General features: G+C 42.0%; 1 protein-coding gene across 6 annotated transcripts in view; it reads right to left on the bottom strand.

Annotated features, from left to right (window-relative positions):
- The window catches only part of LARP4B (La ribonucleoprotein 4B), a 120697-nt gene that overhangs the window by 39683 nt on the left and 61528 nt on the right, over positions 1-19486 (bottom strand). For all 6 annotated transcript variants that reach the window (XM_074405137.1, XM_039478679.2, XM_039478680.2 and 3 more), the window contains 2 exons: positions 10659-10800; positions 10277-10417 (listed from right to left, as the gene is read on the bottom strand). In XM_074405137.1, the coding sequence (XP_074261238.1) occupies positions 10277-10417; positions 10659-10800 (283 nt within the window). The remainder of the gene's footprint in view (positions 1-10276; positions 10418-10658; positions 10801-19486) is intronic.

Raw genomic sequence — 19486 nt, 5'->3', positions numbered from 1 at the left:
GGGGAACACTGTGTGTTCAATCGTCTCAGTTCTTCTGTAAGTCTAAAACTATTCTAAAACAAATAGCAAGATGAGAGATCTAACCCTAACCAAAGCAATTACCACACCAAATGTTAACATGCTAAACACTTGAATTAGGAGACAAAAAAGCAAAGCCCAAATGTTATCCATAAAAAATGTGGGAGCCACGGTAGCTCAGGCCACTTGTCCTGGCGCATGAGAAGGCAAGACTATGTGTTTGAGGCCAGCCTGGGCAACATAGAAATCTCTCATCCATTAAAAAAAATTTTTAAACACACTTTATTAAATAAACAAACAGGTTAAAAGCCAAAGGAAAGAAGAAGATATACCATGTTAAGATTAGTCAAAAGAAACCTGGAGTGATTATATTAATGTGAGACAAAGTAAACTAAGAGCAAAAACAATTACTAAAGACAGAGAGGAGTCAATTAATCAAGAGGCCAAAAATCTTAACAAGGCTTCAAAACACATGAAGGAAAAACTGATAAAACTAAAAGGACAGACAAATGCAAAAATTAATAGAACCCTTGTTTCAATGGTTGACAGAACAAGTATGCAGAAATCAGAAGGAGTACAGTAATCTTGAACACTATCACTCAACTTGACCTCATTAACACTGACAAAATATCCCCCATAGCAATAGCAAAACACACATTCTTCTCAAGGGCAAATGAAATATTTAACAAGACAGATTCTATTTGGAGCCATAAAGCAAGAACTAATACATTTAAAGAAATTCAAGTCATACAAAGTATGTACTTTGACTACAATGAAATTAAACTAGAAATTAATAAAAACTAGATCCCTGGAAAATCCCAAAATATTTGTATACTATATTAAATATCTCTAAGTTACCTAAGAATCAAGGAAATAAAGTATTTGGAAGTAAATGAAAATGAAAACAATGTATCAAAATTTGAGAGATTCTGCTTAAGCACTATTTATGGGGAAAATAATAAAACTAAATGGCTATATCGGAAAATAAAAAAGGCCTGATATTAATGAGCTCTGTTTCCAACTTAGTACACAAGAAAAAGGGTAAAGTAAACCCAAAGAAATCAGAAGAAAGTATATTACAAAGATCAGAAGAAAAACAATGAAATAGGAAAGAGTAAAACAAATGAGAAAAATCAATAAAATGAAAACACTAACTTTTTTTTGGTTTTCTTTTTGAGATGGAGTTTTCCTCTGTCCCCCATGCTGGAGTGCAATGGTGCCATCTAGGCTCACTGCAACCTCCACCTCTCGGGTTCAAGCAATTCTCTTGCCTCAGCCTCCTGAGTAGTGGGGACTACAGGTGCCCGCGACCATGCCCAGCTAATTTTTGTATTTTTAGTAGAAATGGAGTTTCACCATGTTGGTGAAGGGGTCTTGAACTCTTGACCTCAGGTGATCCACCAGCCTCAGCCTCTCCAAGTGCTGGGATTACAGGCATAAGCAACTGTGCCTGGCCAAAAACACTTTTTGATAAGGTCAATAAAACTGAAAAACCTCTATCCAAAGATTTGGTCTGTTTCATCTAAGTCGTGGGATTTAAGCACAGAGTTGCCAACATAATGCTCTGTTACCACCTGTGGAATCTGTAGTCCTGTTACATCACTCATCCCTGTTAATTGGTAATTTGTGTCTTCTTTATAACCCCAATCAATCTGGATAGAGGTTTTTCTTTTCTTTTCTTGGGTCTTGCTCTGTCACTGTGGCTGGAGTGCAGTAGTATGATCATGGCTCATTCAGTCTCAACCTCCCAGTCTCAAGCAATTCTCCTGCCTTATCCTTCCAAGTTGCTGGGACTACAGGAGCACACCACCACACCTGGCTAATTTTTGTACTTTCTGTAGACACAGAGTTTCCCAGGCTGTTGAACTCCTGAGCTTAAGGGGTCCACTCATCTCAGCCTCTCAAGTGCTGAGATTACAACTGTGAACCACTGCGTCCTGCCTGGGCAGGAGTTTTCTTTGCGGAAAAGCTTTCAACTACAGTTTCCTTTTTCATAGTGATCTTACCCAAATCTAATGGATAATTTGCTGTTTCACCTTGCATTTTTATGTTATGGAGACTGCTTATTTTCTTTAACCTCATGAACTTACCACTGTGAGCTTCAAACTTTCCTTCTGCAGCTTCCTCACCTCTCAGCCTTCACAGAACTTAAGAGAGTTAGGGTCTTGCTCTGGATTGGGCTTTGGCTTAGGGGAATGTTATGACTGGTTTTTCTATCCAGATCAAATTTTCTCCACCTCTGCGAAAAGGCTGTTTCGCTTTCTTATCATCTCTGGGTTCACTGGAAGAGCACTTAATTTCCTACAATAACTCTTCCTTTGCATTTACAACTTGGCTAACTGGCTCCAGAGACCTAGCTTTTGGCCTATCTCGGGCTTTAACATGGCTTGCTCATTAAGCTTAATCATTTCTAGTTTTTTGATTAAAAGTGAGATACAAGCAACTCTTCCTGGAACGCTTAGAGGAGGGAATGTAGGGTTATTAGTTGGCCTAATTTCAATACTGTCACGTCTCAGGGAATAGGAAGGCCCAAGCAAAGAGAGAGAGACAGGGAACAGCTCGTCAGTGGAGAAGTAACAACACACACACCATTTATAGATTAAGTTTGTCGTCTTAAATGGCATAGCTCCTGGAGCCCCAAAACACCGAAGATCACAGATCACCATTAGCATGAGTAATTACGAAAAGGCTTAAACTATTTTGAGAATTACGAAAATGTGACACAGAGACATGAAGTGAATACACGGAAAAATGTATTGGAAAAATGGTGCCAATTACTTGCTTGATGCAGGGTTGCCACAAACCTTGAGTTTATAAAAAACGTGGTAGCTGCAAAGCACAATGAAGACTAGCACAATAAAGCAAGCTACACCGATAATCCAAGAAGTGCACTATTGGAGTCAAAGCAGGCTAGCGGATCAATGAAACAGAAGAGACAGTCCAAAAATAAATCCAGACTTACACAGACAAATGACTTCTGACAAAGGTGCAAAGGCAACACGGTGGAGAGAAGACTTTCAACACATGGTGCTGGAATAGCTGCAGATTCATATGCACGAAATGAAACTAACTTTGATCCTTATTTCATAACTTTTACAAAAACTAACCTAAAATGGACCTCAAAAAGTAAAATCTAAAGCAATTAAACTTATAGGAGGAGACTTTTGTAACCATGACAAAGATTTCATAGGTATAAACCAAAAGGAAGATTCATTAAAGAAAAAAATGATAAACTTGGTTATAATTTAAACTGCTCTTAAAATACTCTTAGGAGAACAAAAGACAAGAACGTATCTGTAGATCACGTTATCTGATAAGGACTTACATCCAAAACATATAAATAACTCTCAAAACTGAGTAATAAAACAACCCAATAAGAAAACAAACAAACACACACAACACCAAAGAAGACATATGCATTACACAAAGATGCTGCAACTTCAGGTTCTGTATGTGAGAGGCTTGGAAGTCAGCACTCTAGTCTGACAAGCAAAAAAATCTCAAAAACAGAAAAATTAACAACTCTTCTTAGGTCCTAAAAGAAGTAAGGTCACAAGGCAAACAACTGGTGCCAAATTGAACAGACAAACACATGAACAGAGAAGCGATCACAATGTCACGTACGGAGCAGAAACCATTGCAGGAACCAGAGCCAGGATAGAAAACACTGCACTGTAACTGATGAATTCCTGGAGGTTCACGGTGGACAAGTCTGAGAGTTAACAACTGCAGGGAGTCCTAGTCATTGGGGACAAGGGGGCCGTGCACTTCTGAGAGTTATACTTTCCGGAGCTCAATCGGGTCCTCACAGTGCATATTAGAGAAAAATCCCCTTATGCTTCTGGCAATAGTAGGGAAAAGTAACCATTCTGAAAAATACCAGAGTGCTCGTTCTTCTTGACAAGGTCTGCTCTCAGGAAAGGCAGTTTAACCAGTCCAACTTGCTGGGGTCTAATCAGAGCAAAACAAACTTAGAGGAAGGGAAATACACAGCTCCTGCCTCCTCTAGCCATCCCGCCCCACCTAAGAACGGAGGAAAAGAGAGAAGCTCCTGTGAGCTTCACAGTCCAGGGCCCTGGCTCACTGCAGGCTGAGACTCCCAGGCCTCCTGTAGGAGGTATCCCCTGCCCACACCTCACCCCACAGCACTGAAAGCCTAGTCACCACAACAGTGCCTTTCACCAGCACGCCACAGCTGGCTCTGAAGAAAGACACAGGCGTACACAAAAGCAAAAAAACACAGTGTCAAGAGTAGAGGTAGAGCAAGCATCAGAACCAGGCATGACAGGGATGTTAGAACTATGAGGCAGGGAATTTTAATCAACTAGGATAAGATGCTAAGGGCTCACATGGATAACAGAGACAGCAGGTAAGAGCAGATGGGCAATGCAAGCAGAGAGATGGAAATCCCAGGAGAAAAAAAAAGAGGGGTGCAAGATCCAAACTACTCTAACAGATACATAGACTGTCTCTGATGAGCTTATCAGGAGACTGGATATGGATGAGGAAAACAATCAGCTTGAGGAACTATCAACAGGAACCTCTGTTGGGACCCAGAAAACCATACCCCAAAATGAAGGCCTTGGAAACAAAAGTGTTTTGGGTCTTATGTCCTTGGGAGCTTGAACTGTGTGACCAAATGCTGTTAACATTCATGTGCAGGTTTTTGTATGGATGGAAGGTTTTAACTTTCTTGGGTAAATACCCAGGAGTGGAATTGCTGGATCATATGGTCAGAGTATGTTTCGTTCTGTAGGAAACTGCCAAACTGCCTAATTGTCAATGGCAAAAAGATGGATCCTTTAAATGAGAATTCTAAATTTAAAAAAGGATTTTAGGGATCTCATCCTAAACAACTGATAAAAACATCAAATTTCTAGAAAGACCCAATAGTGTGCTATGGTTAGCCTTAAAAATTCTCTTTAAAATTAAAGAGCAAAAATCTAACCTACGACAAAATTAATTTTTTTTTTTTTGGAGACAGAGTCTCACTTTATTGCCAAGATGGAGTACAGTGGCATTATCTCGGCTCACTGCAACCTCCACCTCCTGGGTTTAAGTGATTCTCCTGCCTCAGCCTCCCAGGTAGCTGGGATTACAGGCACCCACCACCGCACTCAACTAATTTTTGTATTTTTAGTAGAGATGGGGTTTCACCATGTTGGCCAGGATGGTCTTGATCTCTTGACCTTGTGATCTGCCTGCCTTGGACTCCCAAAATGCTGGGATTACAGGTGTGAGCCACCGCGCCCAGCCCTTTTATTTTTTAAGGCTTAAACTGCCAACTTTGAATCCCCTTTTGGTTAACAGTGAAGGCTGCTCTAGCTTCTTGTAGGCTGACAGTTAAAATATTAGGCTTTCCCTATGGTGGCCTGGTTAGACAGAGAGCAACGGAATAGAAAGAGAGCCCAGAGACAAATCATTGAATATATGGGCAATTTTTTTTAATAGGAGTACCACAATTGTTCTATAGGGAAAGGACGGTCTTCAATACATGGTGCAAGGACAACCAGATATTGACATGGAAAAACCAACTGGATCCATACTTTTACCACAGACAAAAATTAGCTCAAAATGGATCAAAGATCTAAATGTAAGACAGAAAACTATAAAACTTAGATGAAAGCACAGACAAAACCTTCATGATATTGGATTCAACAATGTTATCTTAGCTATGACACCAAAGGCATGGACAACCAAACAAAAAATAAACTGAACAAACACAAAATTTTAAATTTTGTACATCAAAAGATAATTATTTGAACAAAATAAAATGGTAACCCATATAATGGAAAAAGATATCTGCGACTGATATATCTGATCAGGAATTAACATACAGAATATATTGAGAACTAAAGATATTACCAAAAACCTGATTCAAAAATAGGGCAAAGGACTTGAATCAATACATTTATCCAAAGAAAACATACAAATAGCCAATAAGAACATGAAAGGGTGCTTGGCATCATTAACCATTAGGGAAATACAAGCCAAAACTACAAAAACATACCCAATAAAATGGCTATTATATATATTAAAAAAAAAAAAAATCAGAAAATAGGCTGGGTATGGTGGTTCTTGCCTGTAATCACAGCACCTTGGTAGGCCAAGGCGGGCAGATAACCTGAGATCAAGAGTTTAAGACCAGCCTGGTCAACATGGTTGAACCCCGTCTCTACAAAAAATGCAAAAGTTAGCTGGATGTGGTGGCTCACGCCTGTAATCCCAGCACTCTAGGAGGCTGAGGTGGGCAAATCACTTGAAGTCAGGAGTTCAAGACCAGCCTGACCTACATGACGAAACCGCCTCTACAAAAAATACAAAACTTAGCTCAGTGTGGTGGCACACGCCTGTAATCCCAGCTACTTGGGAGGCTGAGGCAGAAGAATCGCTCGACCCTGGGAGGTAGAGGTTGAAGTGAGCTGAGATCATGCCACTGCACTCCAGCCTGGGCAACAGAATGAGACGCCATCTCAAAAAAAAAAAAAGAAATCAGAAAATAACAAGTACTGGTAAGGATTAAGTAAAACTGAAACCCTTGCACCCTGATGAAGGGAATGTAAAATAGTATGGCCTGAGTGGAAAACAGTATGGTAAAAAAGTTAAACATAAGAATCGCCATATGATCCACAAGTTCTACTTCTGGAAGGCAGTTTGGCAGTTTCCTACAGAACTAAACATACTCTGACCATATGATCCAGCAATTACACTCCTGGGTATTTACCCAAGAAAATTAAAACCTTCCATCCGTACAAAAACCTGCACATGAATGTTAACAGCATCTTTATTTGTAATTGTCAAAATCTGAAAACAACCAAGATGTCCTTCAGTGGGTGAATGGATAATCTGTAGTATATCCAGACAATGGAATGCTACTGAGTGCTAACAAGAAATGAGCTATCAAGTCATGAAAAGACGGAGCAAACTTAAATGTATACTACTAAATGAAAGAAACCAACCTGCAAAGGCTACATCCTGCAGGATTCCAACCCTATGACATTCTGGAAAAGGTAAAACTATGGAGACAGTGAAAACACCAATGGCTGCCAGGGGTTGGGGGAGGGAGGGGTGAGTAGGCAGAACACAGATTATTTTTAGGGCAGGGAAACTACTTTCCATGATACTACAATGGAGGGTACATGCCATTACACATTTCTTCAAACCCACAGAATGTACAACACCCAGAGTGAGCCTTCATGTAAACAGTGGACTCCAGGTGATAACGATGTGCCAATACAGGATCATCAATTATAACAAATCCACCCTTGGGTGGGGGGATGTGGATAGTGGAGGAGGCCATGCATGTGTGGGGTTAGGCAGAGGGGAGTATATGGAAGATCTCTATACCTTCCACTAAAATTTGCTGTGAATCTGAAAGTGTCAAAAAAAAAATGATTTTCTTAAAAAAGATGTTTGACATCATTAGTCCTTAGGGCAGGCGTCCCCAAACTACACCCGCGGGCCGCATGCAGCCCCTTGAGGCCATTTATCCGGCCCCCAGCCGCACTTCAGGAAGGGGCACCTCTTTCATTGGTGGTCAGTGAGAGGAGCACAGTATGTGGCGGCCCTCCAACGGTCTGAGGGACAGTGAACTGGCCCCCTGTGTAAAAAGTCTGGGGACGCCTGCCTTAGGGAAACATTAAGTTAAAGCCATAATAGGATTCTACTGTCTGCATTTTACAACAGCTAAAATTAAAGACTGACCCTAAGTGTTGATAAGGATGTGGTGCTTTAATCCATCACTGGTTGAGAACAGAAAATGGTACCACCACTTTGGAAAACCACTTTACCGTTTCTTAAAAGGATAAACATGCCTACCAGCAGATCAAGCTACTCCATTCCAAGGTATTTACCCAAGAGGAATGAAAACATGTTTATATGAAATCTTGCTTATAAATGTTCACTTTTGTAAATACTTTATTTATTGGTAAAGCCACATTTTGAAAACAATCCCAAAATCCATGAATAGGTAAGTGGAGAAACAAACTGTGGTACATCGATACCATTAAATATTTCTCAGCAATAAAAATGAGTAATGTATGTTACAACACGAATCACTAGCCTAAGTCAAACAAAAACAATACACACTGTCAAATTCCATCACATGTCATTGTCCAGCAAATTGGGGTCTGAGGCAGGAGGATCACTTGAGCCCAGGAGTTCAATTTTTTTTTTTTTTTAAAGAGAAAAAAATCTACAAATGCAAACTGACGTATACTGATAGAAAGCAGACCACTGGTTCCCTGGAGAAAGGAGAGGGCACAGGAAGCTCTTACTGGTGACTGGGATGTTTGTGATCTCAATTGTGACGAGGATTTTACAGGTGCAGAAAAACTTATCAAACTGGGTGGACAAAGCAATGAGGAATGAAAGAGGCAATAAATCAATAATGTATTGAATATTTCCTCAATTCTCTTTAAGCTATGGAAAATCTGGAGTACACCTGAACTATATGATGTTTATTATACATCGGTTATGCCTCCCTCATGCTTTACAGGAACGGGGGAAAGAGTAGAAGGAGGCAGATGAAGGAGGAAGACAGAGCAGAAGGCATTCTTTTTCTTCTTCTGAAAATATTTTTAAATACCGCTGTTAAAAAGAATTACCTTCTTTTGAAATTAAACTTTCTAGAATATACTTGAACATGTTGCTATTTCACTTTTGATAACGTTCCCTATCTTGTATCTTCAGACAGATTCTCACACGTTATTTCACTTTTGGTAACGTTATCTATCACCTATCTTCGGGCAGATTTTCCCTTGCTCTTTCCCTGTTGATAACATCTTCCATCCTCAAGACAAATCTTCACATCTATCTACCGCTTATCTATCTTCCATCTTCTGAATACACTGTGACCCCAGTTCAAGGTTAGGCCATTTCAATTTAGTCTGAAACTTAAACTGTTTATTCTGAACCCATTTTACTTCCCACCATTAGATTCTCACTCCCTCAATGTATAATGCCTTTTTATCTTTTGTAAAAATCTGTTTTAATGACTAGCATTCCTTTCCTTTGCCATCTTAAATTCCAATGGACTCTAACATGACTCCAATTTATCCCAATGTTCTGCCATTCCCAAGTCATTAACCAGTTATTGGTGAACACAAGGGAGATGTAACCAAATTACATTGCTCAATACTGGCACTTCCTCAGATTTAGAAAACTGCTCATGTAGATGGGTAATACACTTTAAGCAAATTCAAGATTGCAAATTTATATTTACAAGGAACAAACATGACTTAATTTTTGTGCCTTTATAAATACTTGATTCATTTTACTCATTATTTAAAGCAGTTAAGTTTCACTGAAGTCAAAAAAAAAAAAAAAAAAAAAAAAAAACTGTTAAAGAACCCCTGCACATTTTCCCTCTCAATTGACAGTGTCTGATTTTGACAGCCTTAAGCCAGTGACGTTATTCTACATGGCTGTACATCATAACACCAAGGCCTGGCCTCTCTGGCCCTGCCCAGTGCATTCCCTGGTCACTGGGATAACGAAATGACCGAGGCAAGTGGGGTGGGGGAGGGGACAGGGACTGGTTAAGAACCACTGAGACCATTACACAATTCTGGTAGTAAAAATGAAAACATGAAAAAATTCCCTAAGAGGTTTGTTCTGACAATCGCATTTCCGGTAATGTGTGGTACGCTGCATAACTGGGCCCGAACATCTCCTCTTCCCACCTACTCTCTTCCTTCCCATTTTTATAGCCACCACTCCATACTGAGGTCCTTACAACCCCGCACAAGAATAACAGCTTCTATCCAGCTGATCTTAGCTTTGCTTTTCCTCCAAGTCATTGTCTCACACTCTTGCAAAATTTGTCTTCCCCAAGTATCTTCTTTTCTTCATGTCACTCACTCCCTCATCAACATGTTCAAATGTGAATGGCTTCTAAGACTCGCAAATACGGCCTCAATTGCCCTGACCTACAATACCACAGCTTCCCTCTCTATCGCCCTGGCTTTACCTAAACTGTCTTACTCTCAAATCCAACATTAAAGTTCCATCTCTGCATTTTTCTGACACTTCGCACTACTAAATTAAATAGGATTCATTTTTTGAGACCTTACATTCTCCATGGCACCCTCCCTAACCAGGGCCTCTCAACCTCTCTGCATCCACGTAAGAGTGAGTTTAAAGTAGCATTAAAAGGAGGCAAAGAAAGATATATTGTTTAGAGAAAGTTAATAAGCTAAATAAAAAACAAAAAGCAGCCCACATTCTCTGTGAAAATGAATCCATAAAACATGTTTACCTGTTTCGCTACTTTCAGGAAGAGAGTCATATTCCGCAGGACCCAGAGTGAGAGCGTTCATGTCTGCTGGGTCCGACTCCTGTGTTTCTGGCAATGCTGCATTCCCATGGTTCTGGTCACCATCACCACTGGCATCCGATCCTATAGTTAGGAGTTTACCCCAAAAGGGCAGGGTAAGAAGAATAACTTTCTCTTAAAACAAAGCTTACTCTAGCAGTTACTCAACTTCTTTAACTGGATTATAAAAGACCTGAGGGCTTTTGTTAAGCACTGTCAACTATGACACAGTTGTGAATGAACATCTTAAAGACAGATTGAAGTGGAAACAAAAGCACAGGCCTGAAAGCAGGGCCACTGTGCCCCACAGCCACACTCAACTCACCCTGCTGGCCACAGTCTGAGTGGTGGCCACGCGCCTCCTCCCACGCGGCACTCACATTTGCACTGCTTGCTTCCAGATGTAACACAGGAGCCCCCCACACTTCTGCATTAGGGTTCAGCTCTGAAACCTTAGTTGCTGGTACCTAGGAAGAAATATGAGATAAACATTTGTATCCAAATGTCAACCAAATACAATTTCACTCATTAATGCAGAGTAAAGAGACATCTGATTTAGGCTCCAAAGGCTAAGCCAATCTGTTTACACACCTTCAGGGTAAAATCAGGTTCAGAATTAAAAAAAAAAAATGCAGTCAAAATTCCTTTAAATTACCCCCAAGGTTTAAGTTCCTCCTCCCAACACCAAGACTTGCAGAGATGGGGAAGGACAGGCCTGCCATCAGAAAGATTCAGTGTTTCACAAACTGTGTACCTGAGGAAGAGCTGGTGACTTCCTATTCTACCTAATAAAATCACAATTCACGGTTTTACAAACTTGAATACAATGTGGATGAACACAGTTCTAATCAGAAAGCTTCAAAAAGTCAGCCGGACATGGTGGTTAACACCTGTAATTCCAGTACTCTGGGAAGTCAAGGCTGGCAAATCACCTGAGGTCAGGAATTCAAGACCAGCCTGGCCAACATGGTGAAACCCCATCTCTACTAATACAGAATTAGCCAGGTGCAGTAGCGTGCGCCGGTAATCCCAGCAATTGAGTCAGGAGAATCACTTGAAACCAGGAGGTTGGGGTTGCAGTGAGCCAAGATCACACCATTGTACTCCAGCCTGGGTGACAGAGCAAAACTCCATCTCCAAAGGGGGGGGCGGGGGGAGAGAGGGAGAGAGAGACAGAGAGAGAGAGAGAGAGACAGAGAGAGAGACAGACAAACAGAGACAGAGACAGAGACAGAGACAGAGAGAAAGAGAGAGAGAGAGAACTTCAAAAAGTCACAAACAAAAGGTGTAGAAAATGAAAACTGCTCCTAAGAACAAAGGTGTTCTAATAGGTCTGTCAAGGGTACTTATAGAATAAGAAAGCTCAAGCATCCTTTGAAAAAGAAGATAAAATATCTCACATTTTTCACAGAACTATCTGTTCCCATTCCCGATAGAGCTTCAGTATCACCTTGAAAGAGAATCCACAGGTGACCAGGAGGCTGCCAGTCCAGCATTCTGGACATGGGCTCTCAGATCGCTGGGGCTGACGCCAAAGCTGCCATGGACAGCTGTGTAACCTGGGTTCAACCTCACCTGGAAGACAAAATTCCTGGTTCCCCTCTAATGGGGTTGCTGACAGCACCACCTTTCACCATCAACCTGATGGCTGGCACATACCAAGCACTCGTTACATCCTGAGCTAATCAGCCATCGTGACAGTCAGGCATGCTAAGTTAGTCTAACAAGGCAGCCCTCTACCCAAAACCCTCCCCCATTGGCTTGGCTCATTTGGAGTATAAGACAAAGTTCCCACTGTGGCCACAGCACCCTCCTGTGCTCACTGCTCCCTGGCCTCATCCACTTCCAGGCACACTGACCTCCCTGCTGTCTCTAAGCACAATGGTACTTGTGCTCTTCCCGTCTGTCCAGAACATCCTGACCAGAGACCCGGGACTGGTAGTCCTTCCTGACACATTATATAAACCCACAACAGTCCCCCATCATGTGGAAACTCCCTAAACCCCTGATTTTTCTGACACAAGCTGGGCTTTCTTAATGTCTAAATGAGGATCTATCTGAAATTCTTTTCATTTTTGTTAAGTACTGATGATAGGGCAAACAATTGGGTTCCTTCAAGAATGTTATAATCAACAAACACCAATTCTTCAATTTTCCCTCTTGCACGACATCTAAACTTTGTGTTTGGCCTCTGGTTCTGCAGTGTCTCTTGCTCTCTTTTCTCTCATCCACCCATCTGTCCAACAAGTGCCTCGACACTTGCACCAGCATGGCTGTGACAGGCATGATGCTGAGCAGGCAGGTGTGATGGTGAACGAAGCAGACAGGAGCTAATGGAGCTGCGTGAGGGTGCAGATGACGGCCACAAGTCACCCACGACACTCCCTCTGGCAGCATTTCTGCCTTTCTGCCTGTTCTGTTGTCTTCGTAAATTCATTTCTCTATTCTGTTTCCTACTCTAACTCTTCCACACATGGCCTTTCCTAATTAGACCCAGTTTCTTTTCACCACCACCACCCAATGCAGTTTTCCGGCCTTGGTTCCATTTCATTCACTTAGCTGGCTCCCCTCAGCTCATGCACATACTACACATGCTTTAAATTCCCAACACTTACTAACAGTAACCTTCTCTATTATTAGTATCTTTTGCAGTTGACTGCCCTATAGTACCAAAATACATTTTGTAGTTTATTAATACAGACGAACAGCACTTTGAAAGCAGTGGCAGCAAGGCTGCTGAGCTCCCACAGCTCTTGTGGCTAGTGTCTATGTTCCATAGAATAGTGTCTATGTTCCTTCCATTCCAGGGTGGTGGTCACCATGGGCACTTTGCTGACTGCAGCACTGCTGATAGCTAGCACAGTCCTGAATTCAGGAGGGAGGTGCTCAAGATATATATATCACGAATGAATCGATGTTTAATAAGTAACAGGAATTTTCCACTATTTGACAACTTCTGCAAGGTTTTAAGCCACAAATTAATAGGACTCTACCCTTAAACAATGACTACCTCTTAGTGAAGAAGTCCAAATCAAGTGTATGCAGTTAGCAAATGTTCAATAAATTCTGTGACAGAAGAGATATGACCAGGAATGAAAGAATGAAGATGTCTTTTGAGGCTTAATAACATACAAGGATTTACCAGGTACTGAGCACATTCTATGCACTTACCTGTACTCAATCAGAACAAGTCTTGGAGGTAGTTATTAACTAAACTCATTTCACAAATAAAAAAACCAAGGCAGAGAAACGTTAAGTAACTTGCCCATAAAAATAATGGTAATTGTGTTCAGCAAAATGTAACATTCATCAAGAGTTCGTTAAACTTATAATTTACAAGAGAAACAGTTTGTATTAAACAAAGATCTGGATCTCCTACTATTTCTATAAAATATGGTAATTCTCTTGCAGTCATATGGAACTCTAAATGATCATCAAGAACGCCAGCGTCGGCCAGGTGCGGGCACGCCTGTAATTCCAGCACTCTGGGAGGCCAAGACGGGCAGATCACTTGAGGTCAGGAATTCAAGACAAGCCTGGCCATCATGGTGAAACCCCATCTCTCCTAAATACAAAAATTAGCTGGATGTGGTGGCGCACACCTGAAATCCTAGCTACTTGGGAGACTGAAGCAGGAAAATTATTTGAACACAGGAGGCAGAGGATGCAGTAAGCCAAGATGGCACCAATACACGCCAGCCTGGGCAACAGATCAAGACTCCATCCTCCCGCCCCCCCTGCAAAAAAACAAACAAACAAGAAGAACTGCAGTGTGTCTGCTTGGCTATGTCTTATTTTTCCACTAAAAATGTATGGCTAAGCAATGGTTATTAAAACCGGAGGCAAGCTGACCTTAGCAGCCACATTCCTAAGTGAACATCCCTGAGTCCTGATGCCTTAAATAAATTCTTCTACCCCACCCCACCCCGGGTAAAACACTATGCTCCACTTTGAAAAATAACATATCAGTTAGTAAGTGTGTACGTTATGGACATGAGATAGGGTCTCTGTGACAAGTTACTGAGTAGGAACAGGAGTGACTGATGCCAGCAAAGGGGTACTGGCAGGTGAGGCAACAGTAAGGAGGAGAGAGACTAGGGAAAGACACATGCCATGCAAGCACAAATCACTCAAGTTGCACTAAAAAGCTTAGAAATTCAAGGCAATTTGCTGACTTCAGAACCATACAAGGCTCTCCCCCTAGTTCGTTCTTTAGGAAATGGAGTAACAGCTGCTATATTAAGATTTAGTATTTAAAAAAAAACACCTGTAACAGCACTTTGAAAATTGAAGTTCTGAAAGGCAAAGCACCACTGTTAAATGTGGTAATGCCTCACAGTAGAATACTGTTTTGGGAACACCTCATAATGGAAAAGCTAACTGAAAACTGCAAGTGACCTCTCACTTAGGCTCTGTGTTGATGGCTAGGCAGTTGATGACACCGGTAGACAACTGCAAATTACATCACTTCTGTAAAAGATTAACTGCAGATTATCTTAAAGATCTAGTTTTATACTGCTGTGCCTCCACAACTATTTAAGGAGCAAAACTCATGAATTTGAACATAACTCTTTCTGGAAAAACTCCCAATGTGGGCATGGAAATAAAAGAGGTTGACGGATCATTCCTTACACTGTAGAATGAGATTTCTGCTTGTTTATTCTCATACAGAAGTGTTGACACTTGAGTCATCTCTATCTCCTTTTTCTTGCTTCGCTGCCAAAAAAAATTACTAATAAACCATCAGTTGAATAATGAGATCTTGGTACTCTGGGTATGTGCTTCTAATCACACTGCTGTGATAACTGTTTTGTGAGCAAAACTAATTCCCTGTTGTTGAATCATGGTGGCATTTATTACAGAATTTCTGGAAAGATGATCAAACTAGCTACCCATAGAATCATTTGCTAAGCTTCTTCCAAACCAGAGGGGCAGCCCCATCTCGGGGTTCTAAAAAAGCTCCATGGTGATTCTAAGTGCAAGAAGACAGAACCAACATTTTATAGCCAGTTAAAATCAGCAAATTCTATCTGCCTCAGATACAAAGATATCAGGAAGCACTGATTTTTATATAAGTTTGTCTTCTGCAGTGTGACTTATACCTTCAATGGGCTCACATGCTTACTGAATCAACTACACTGCCCACGCGATAAGATGCCCTCAAAGGGCTCTGGTCCATACTGCGGCCAGGAGGACAGACAGCTGGCAAAATTCAGACAGAAAAAACTCAACACAGAGCTTCGCAGGACAACTAGAAGGGCATGCCTTAGTGCTAACAAGAGTTTGTACCCAAACTCTGGCTTAAATACACCAAACAAGGAATTCATATTCTCCAATTTGGAAATCATTAATGGTATAGTAATTCACAGCTATATGTAAGCATTCAAACAACTGCCCAGTATTTAGAATAAACCTGTATTAGTTTTAAGTTAAAAACAATTAAAATGGGCCAGGCCCAGTAGCTCAGGCCCGTAATCCCAGCACCTAGGGAGACCGAGGCGGGTGGATCTCCTGAGGCCAGGAGTTCAAAACCAGCCTGGCCAACATGGCAAAATCTCATCTCTTTTAAAAATACAAAAATTAGCCGGGTGTAGTAGTACATGCCTGTAATCCCAACTCCTTGGGAGGCTGTGGCAAGAGAATTAATTGAACCCGGTATCACTTGAACCCAGGAGGCAGAGGTTGCAGTGAGCCAAGATTATGCCACTGCAGTCTGTGCGACAGAGACTCCGTCTCAAAAAATAAGTAAATAAAAATAAAAAAATAAAAAGAATTAAAATGTATAGCCTAGCATACCATAGCACAACAGTAAACACAGATAAAACATACTTACGAACTGTCCATCTCTATCATGCCATCCCCAAATAACACCGTCCTCTGACACCGGTAGCTGAAGAGTGTTTTCTGAAAACGAAGCAATTTCCAAGTCCTGTGGCTGATGGTATAGATCCTCACTAAATATTTTTTCAACTTCTAGTGCATCTTTTGTGACTGTATCAATCCAGAGATAGCCCACTTGATATCCACCACAACCACGGGCCAGTCTTTCAGAAAATACTGGATTTGCTAGCCCTCCCATTGGGTAATAGGAAAATTCACCCAAAAAATGGGAGGCTCCTTCTGGGAAACTCTGCCAATCCATTTTTGAGGGATGTTCTGATCTATTTAGGACACCTTTTGTGAGTGATAAAATGTGGTCACTACTTGATACGATAGCATCTTTGCTGTCCATGGGGACAGCAGGAATCCTCTGGGCTGCATCACAGGAGGAAGCTGTGTATCTGTCCACTAGGGTGGGATCAACATCAACCAAAAAGAAGTGCCCATTGGAAGTGTCACGTGACTCTATTTTTTCAAAAATCACCTTAGCTTTTCCCATAAAACCCATTTCACCGTTTACAGTAGATTGTTTAAGAGTAGACTTGGCACTTCCTTCTTTGAAATGGTATGCACATTCATTTGTCCCGCACGGACTGAGGCAGTCCATAATTCTGGGGTCAATACTATCTTTATCCAAATAAAGTCTGTCTTCCTCTTCTTTACATGTTAGTTTTGGTTTACTCAACCCTGATGTATTAGTACCAAAGACAACAGAAGCTTCTTCAATTGATTCAGAGTGAATTCCCTTCCATTTTGGGCTTTCACCACTACTAACAGATTTCTCTACTATTTCTGACTTCTGTATAACTGGATTAAAACTTTGACTTAAAGGTGGTAACACATTAAGACCATTGCATTTGCTGGCATATACTCGGTGTGTTTCATAATTTTTTTCTATTTGATTAGTCTCAAAGTCAGGGTTCTCTGTTGTACTAAAACTAATGCAGGAGAGTGCATCCTGACTTGGCACTGCCTCACATCTTTGTGTACCTGTTTCCCATTCACAGGTTGCTTCAGAATCTGACTTGACAGTTTCTGTGTCATCTTCACTTATCTCTCTATACTCTGCTTTCTGTGATTCTTTTTCACCACTTTCTAACCTTTGGGGGTCACTCAGCTGGTCTCCTGACACACTGACTGAACTCTTCACACGTATTTCACCCTCTGTTTTGTCACTTGGGTGGCTTGTTTCCCTCTCTTCTTCCTCTGTGCAGGTGAAAATCAATGTGGAGGAAACACAGTTACTCTGAAGAGATCTCGAGTGGTGATGAGACTTGCCATTGGGGGGCACTCCTTGTGCCACGCTAAGCTTCGAGCTGTCTGTCCTCTGCACCGTCCCCTCCATGTCCACCACACGCTCCACACAAGTTAGGTCACAAGTCTGTGTCGAAGCCTCATCTGCTTGACACCAAGATTTCAACTCAAAAGCCCTTATACCATGACCCTTAGCCCCCAAAACGCCAATTCTGTCCTCTTCTTGGTAAAAGGCACTATTTTCAGATTGCAGAGACAGCTCTCCTCTGTCTGCCAGCAAGGGAATTCTGGCCTCCAGGCCACAGTCTCCTCTGTGCTGTGCCTTCCTCACTGGCCCAGGGACAGATTCTGGCTCCCAGCAGTCATCAAGCTGGCTTGGGGCTGCTTCTTTTGAATTAGTGTGACCTGAGAGACACCCACTTCCAAATCTCACTGCAGTGACAGGCCTCTTGGGACTTAAATCAATGCTATCTAGACCAACGGGAAGGATACTATCTGATTTGCTAACATCCAGATAGAAACAATCATTGTCTCTTAGTAGTTTGATAGAGTTATTTTCTCCCTTCTTTTTAGAATGTAAATTCTGGTCGACACCAGCCTCCTGGTCATCACTCCCTGCAAGACACACAGTGTTGGTAAGGAAGCTAACAGGTGAATGATCCATCTCACTTCCTACTCCTGAGTCACGGCTCTCACCTTCTTCCAGAAGGACACACTCGCGTCTCAGTGAATCACTGTTCATGTTGTTATTTACTTCAGGGAGTAGGTCAACATTATGTAATGGACTACTTTCTGTGTAACTTTTAGGGAATTCAGTGCAAGCTTCCGCCTGTAAAGACTCCACCTGTGTGTTATCAGCATTTGCTTCACAAGGTGCATGGCTGAATGCCACAGGCTCAGGGCAAAGCTGGGTCTTCCCACTGCATTTCCCTGTCCTTTCACCTGGACCCAGTGCATCCCGGGGCAAGAGCTCTTCCCGCCATGGCTCCGGCTCACCAGCCCCTGACATGGAACGCAGGGCTGAAGGCACAGCAGAGCAACACTCTCCTCTTACAGTTACTCTGCCTGCCCAGGTGCCCAGCTCCTCTCCTACACTCGGGAAGGCAGAGTCTGCAACACAAATGCTGTGAAACTCACACTCTCTTAAATCTTGACATTGCTGATGATCAACACACACAGGGTTTCCATCTTTCTTCTCCCTGTTGGATATGTCTAAAGACTTACTCTCATCACCGCTACTGAGGTGAATGCTGACCACCATTTCCTTCTCTACTAAAGAGTTTTTACAAATAGCTGGGTAACAGTGCAGATGGCCACTCACAAAGGTGTCCTCCTGCAGGCCTCGGTGAGAAGGCACCGGCACACATGAGAAAGGTTCCTCTTCACAACAGCCTCGGCTGCCACTACCCACGCACGGTGGATCAGAGACTCCCTCAGAATTCTGCTCATTAACGACAGTATCTGAATTCTTGTGACTCTCATCCAAGTTTTCATACCTTGTTAAAAATGTATATGCAAGAGAGGAAATAGGGTTCAACAACTGCGTAGGTCTGTGACCCTGTTTGTGCTCAGACTCTGCAAAAATACTTGTCCACGCACTAAGGCCAGCAGCTGCACTGCTGGCTCCGACGCCAACACTGTGAAGCTCCTCACCTTCAGAGGTACCGAATAATGAAGATAAAGTTTTACTTATCTTGTTTTCTGGTTCCTTCTCCTCCACAGATTTTTGTAACAGGCCAATTTTTTCACTGTCATTGTCACTACTTAGTCCTTTGCTGAAGCAACAGCCCATGTTTGAGAGCTCACAAGCACACAACACGGGTGCCAATCCCAAGCCTCCACAGACGCACCTCACACTAACTTGCTGTGGTTTCTGAGGAGAAGCCAACACCCAGAGACCAAAAATAAACCCTTGCACAGCGGTCACATGTTCCTGCCACTCAAACCCAAACCCTGAAGACAACAGAGCCTGACCTGACAACTAGCACACTCCATGTGCTCAATTCCAAACAGGACCGG

Source organism: Saimiri boliviensis, chromosome 8, assembly GCF_048565385.1.
Source record: "Saimiri boliviensis isolate mSaiBol1 chromosome 8, mSaiBol1.pri, whole genome shotgun sequence".
Taxonomy (NCBI): Eukaryota; Metazoa; Chordata; class Mammalia; order Primates; family Cebidae; genus Saimiri; species Saimiri boliviensis.
The sequence above is the reverse complement of the archived record's forward strand: the minus strand, read 5'-3'. Positions and strand labels throughout refer to the sequence as shown.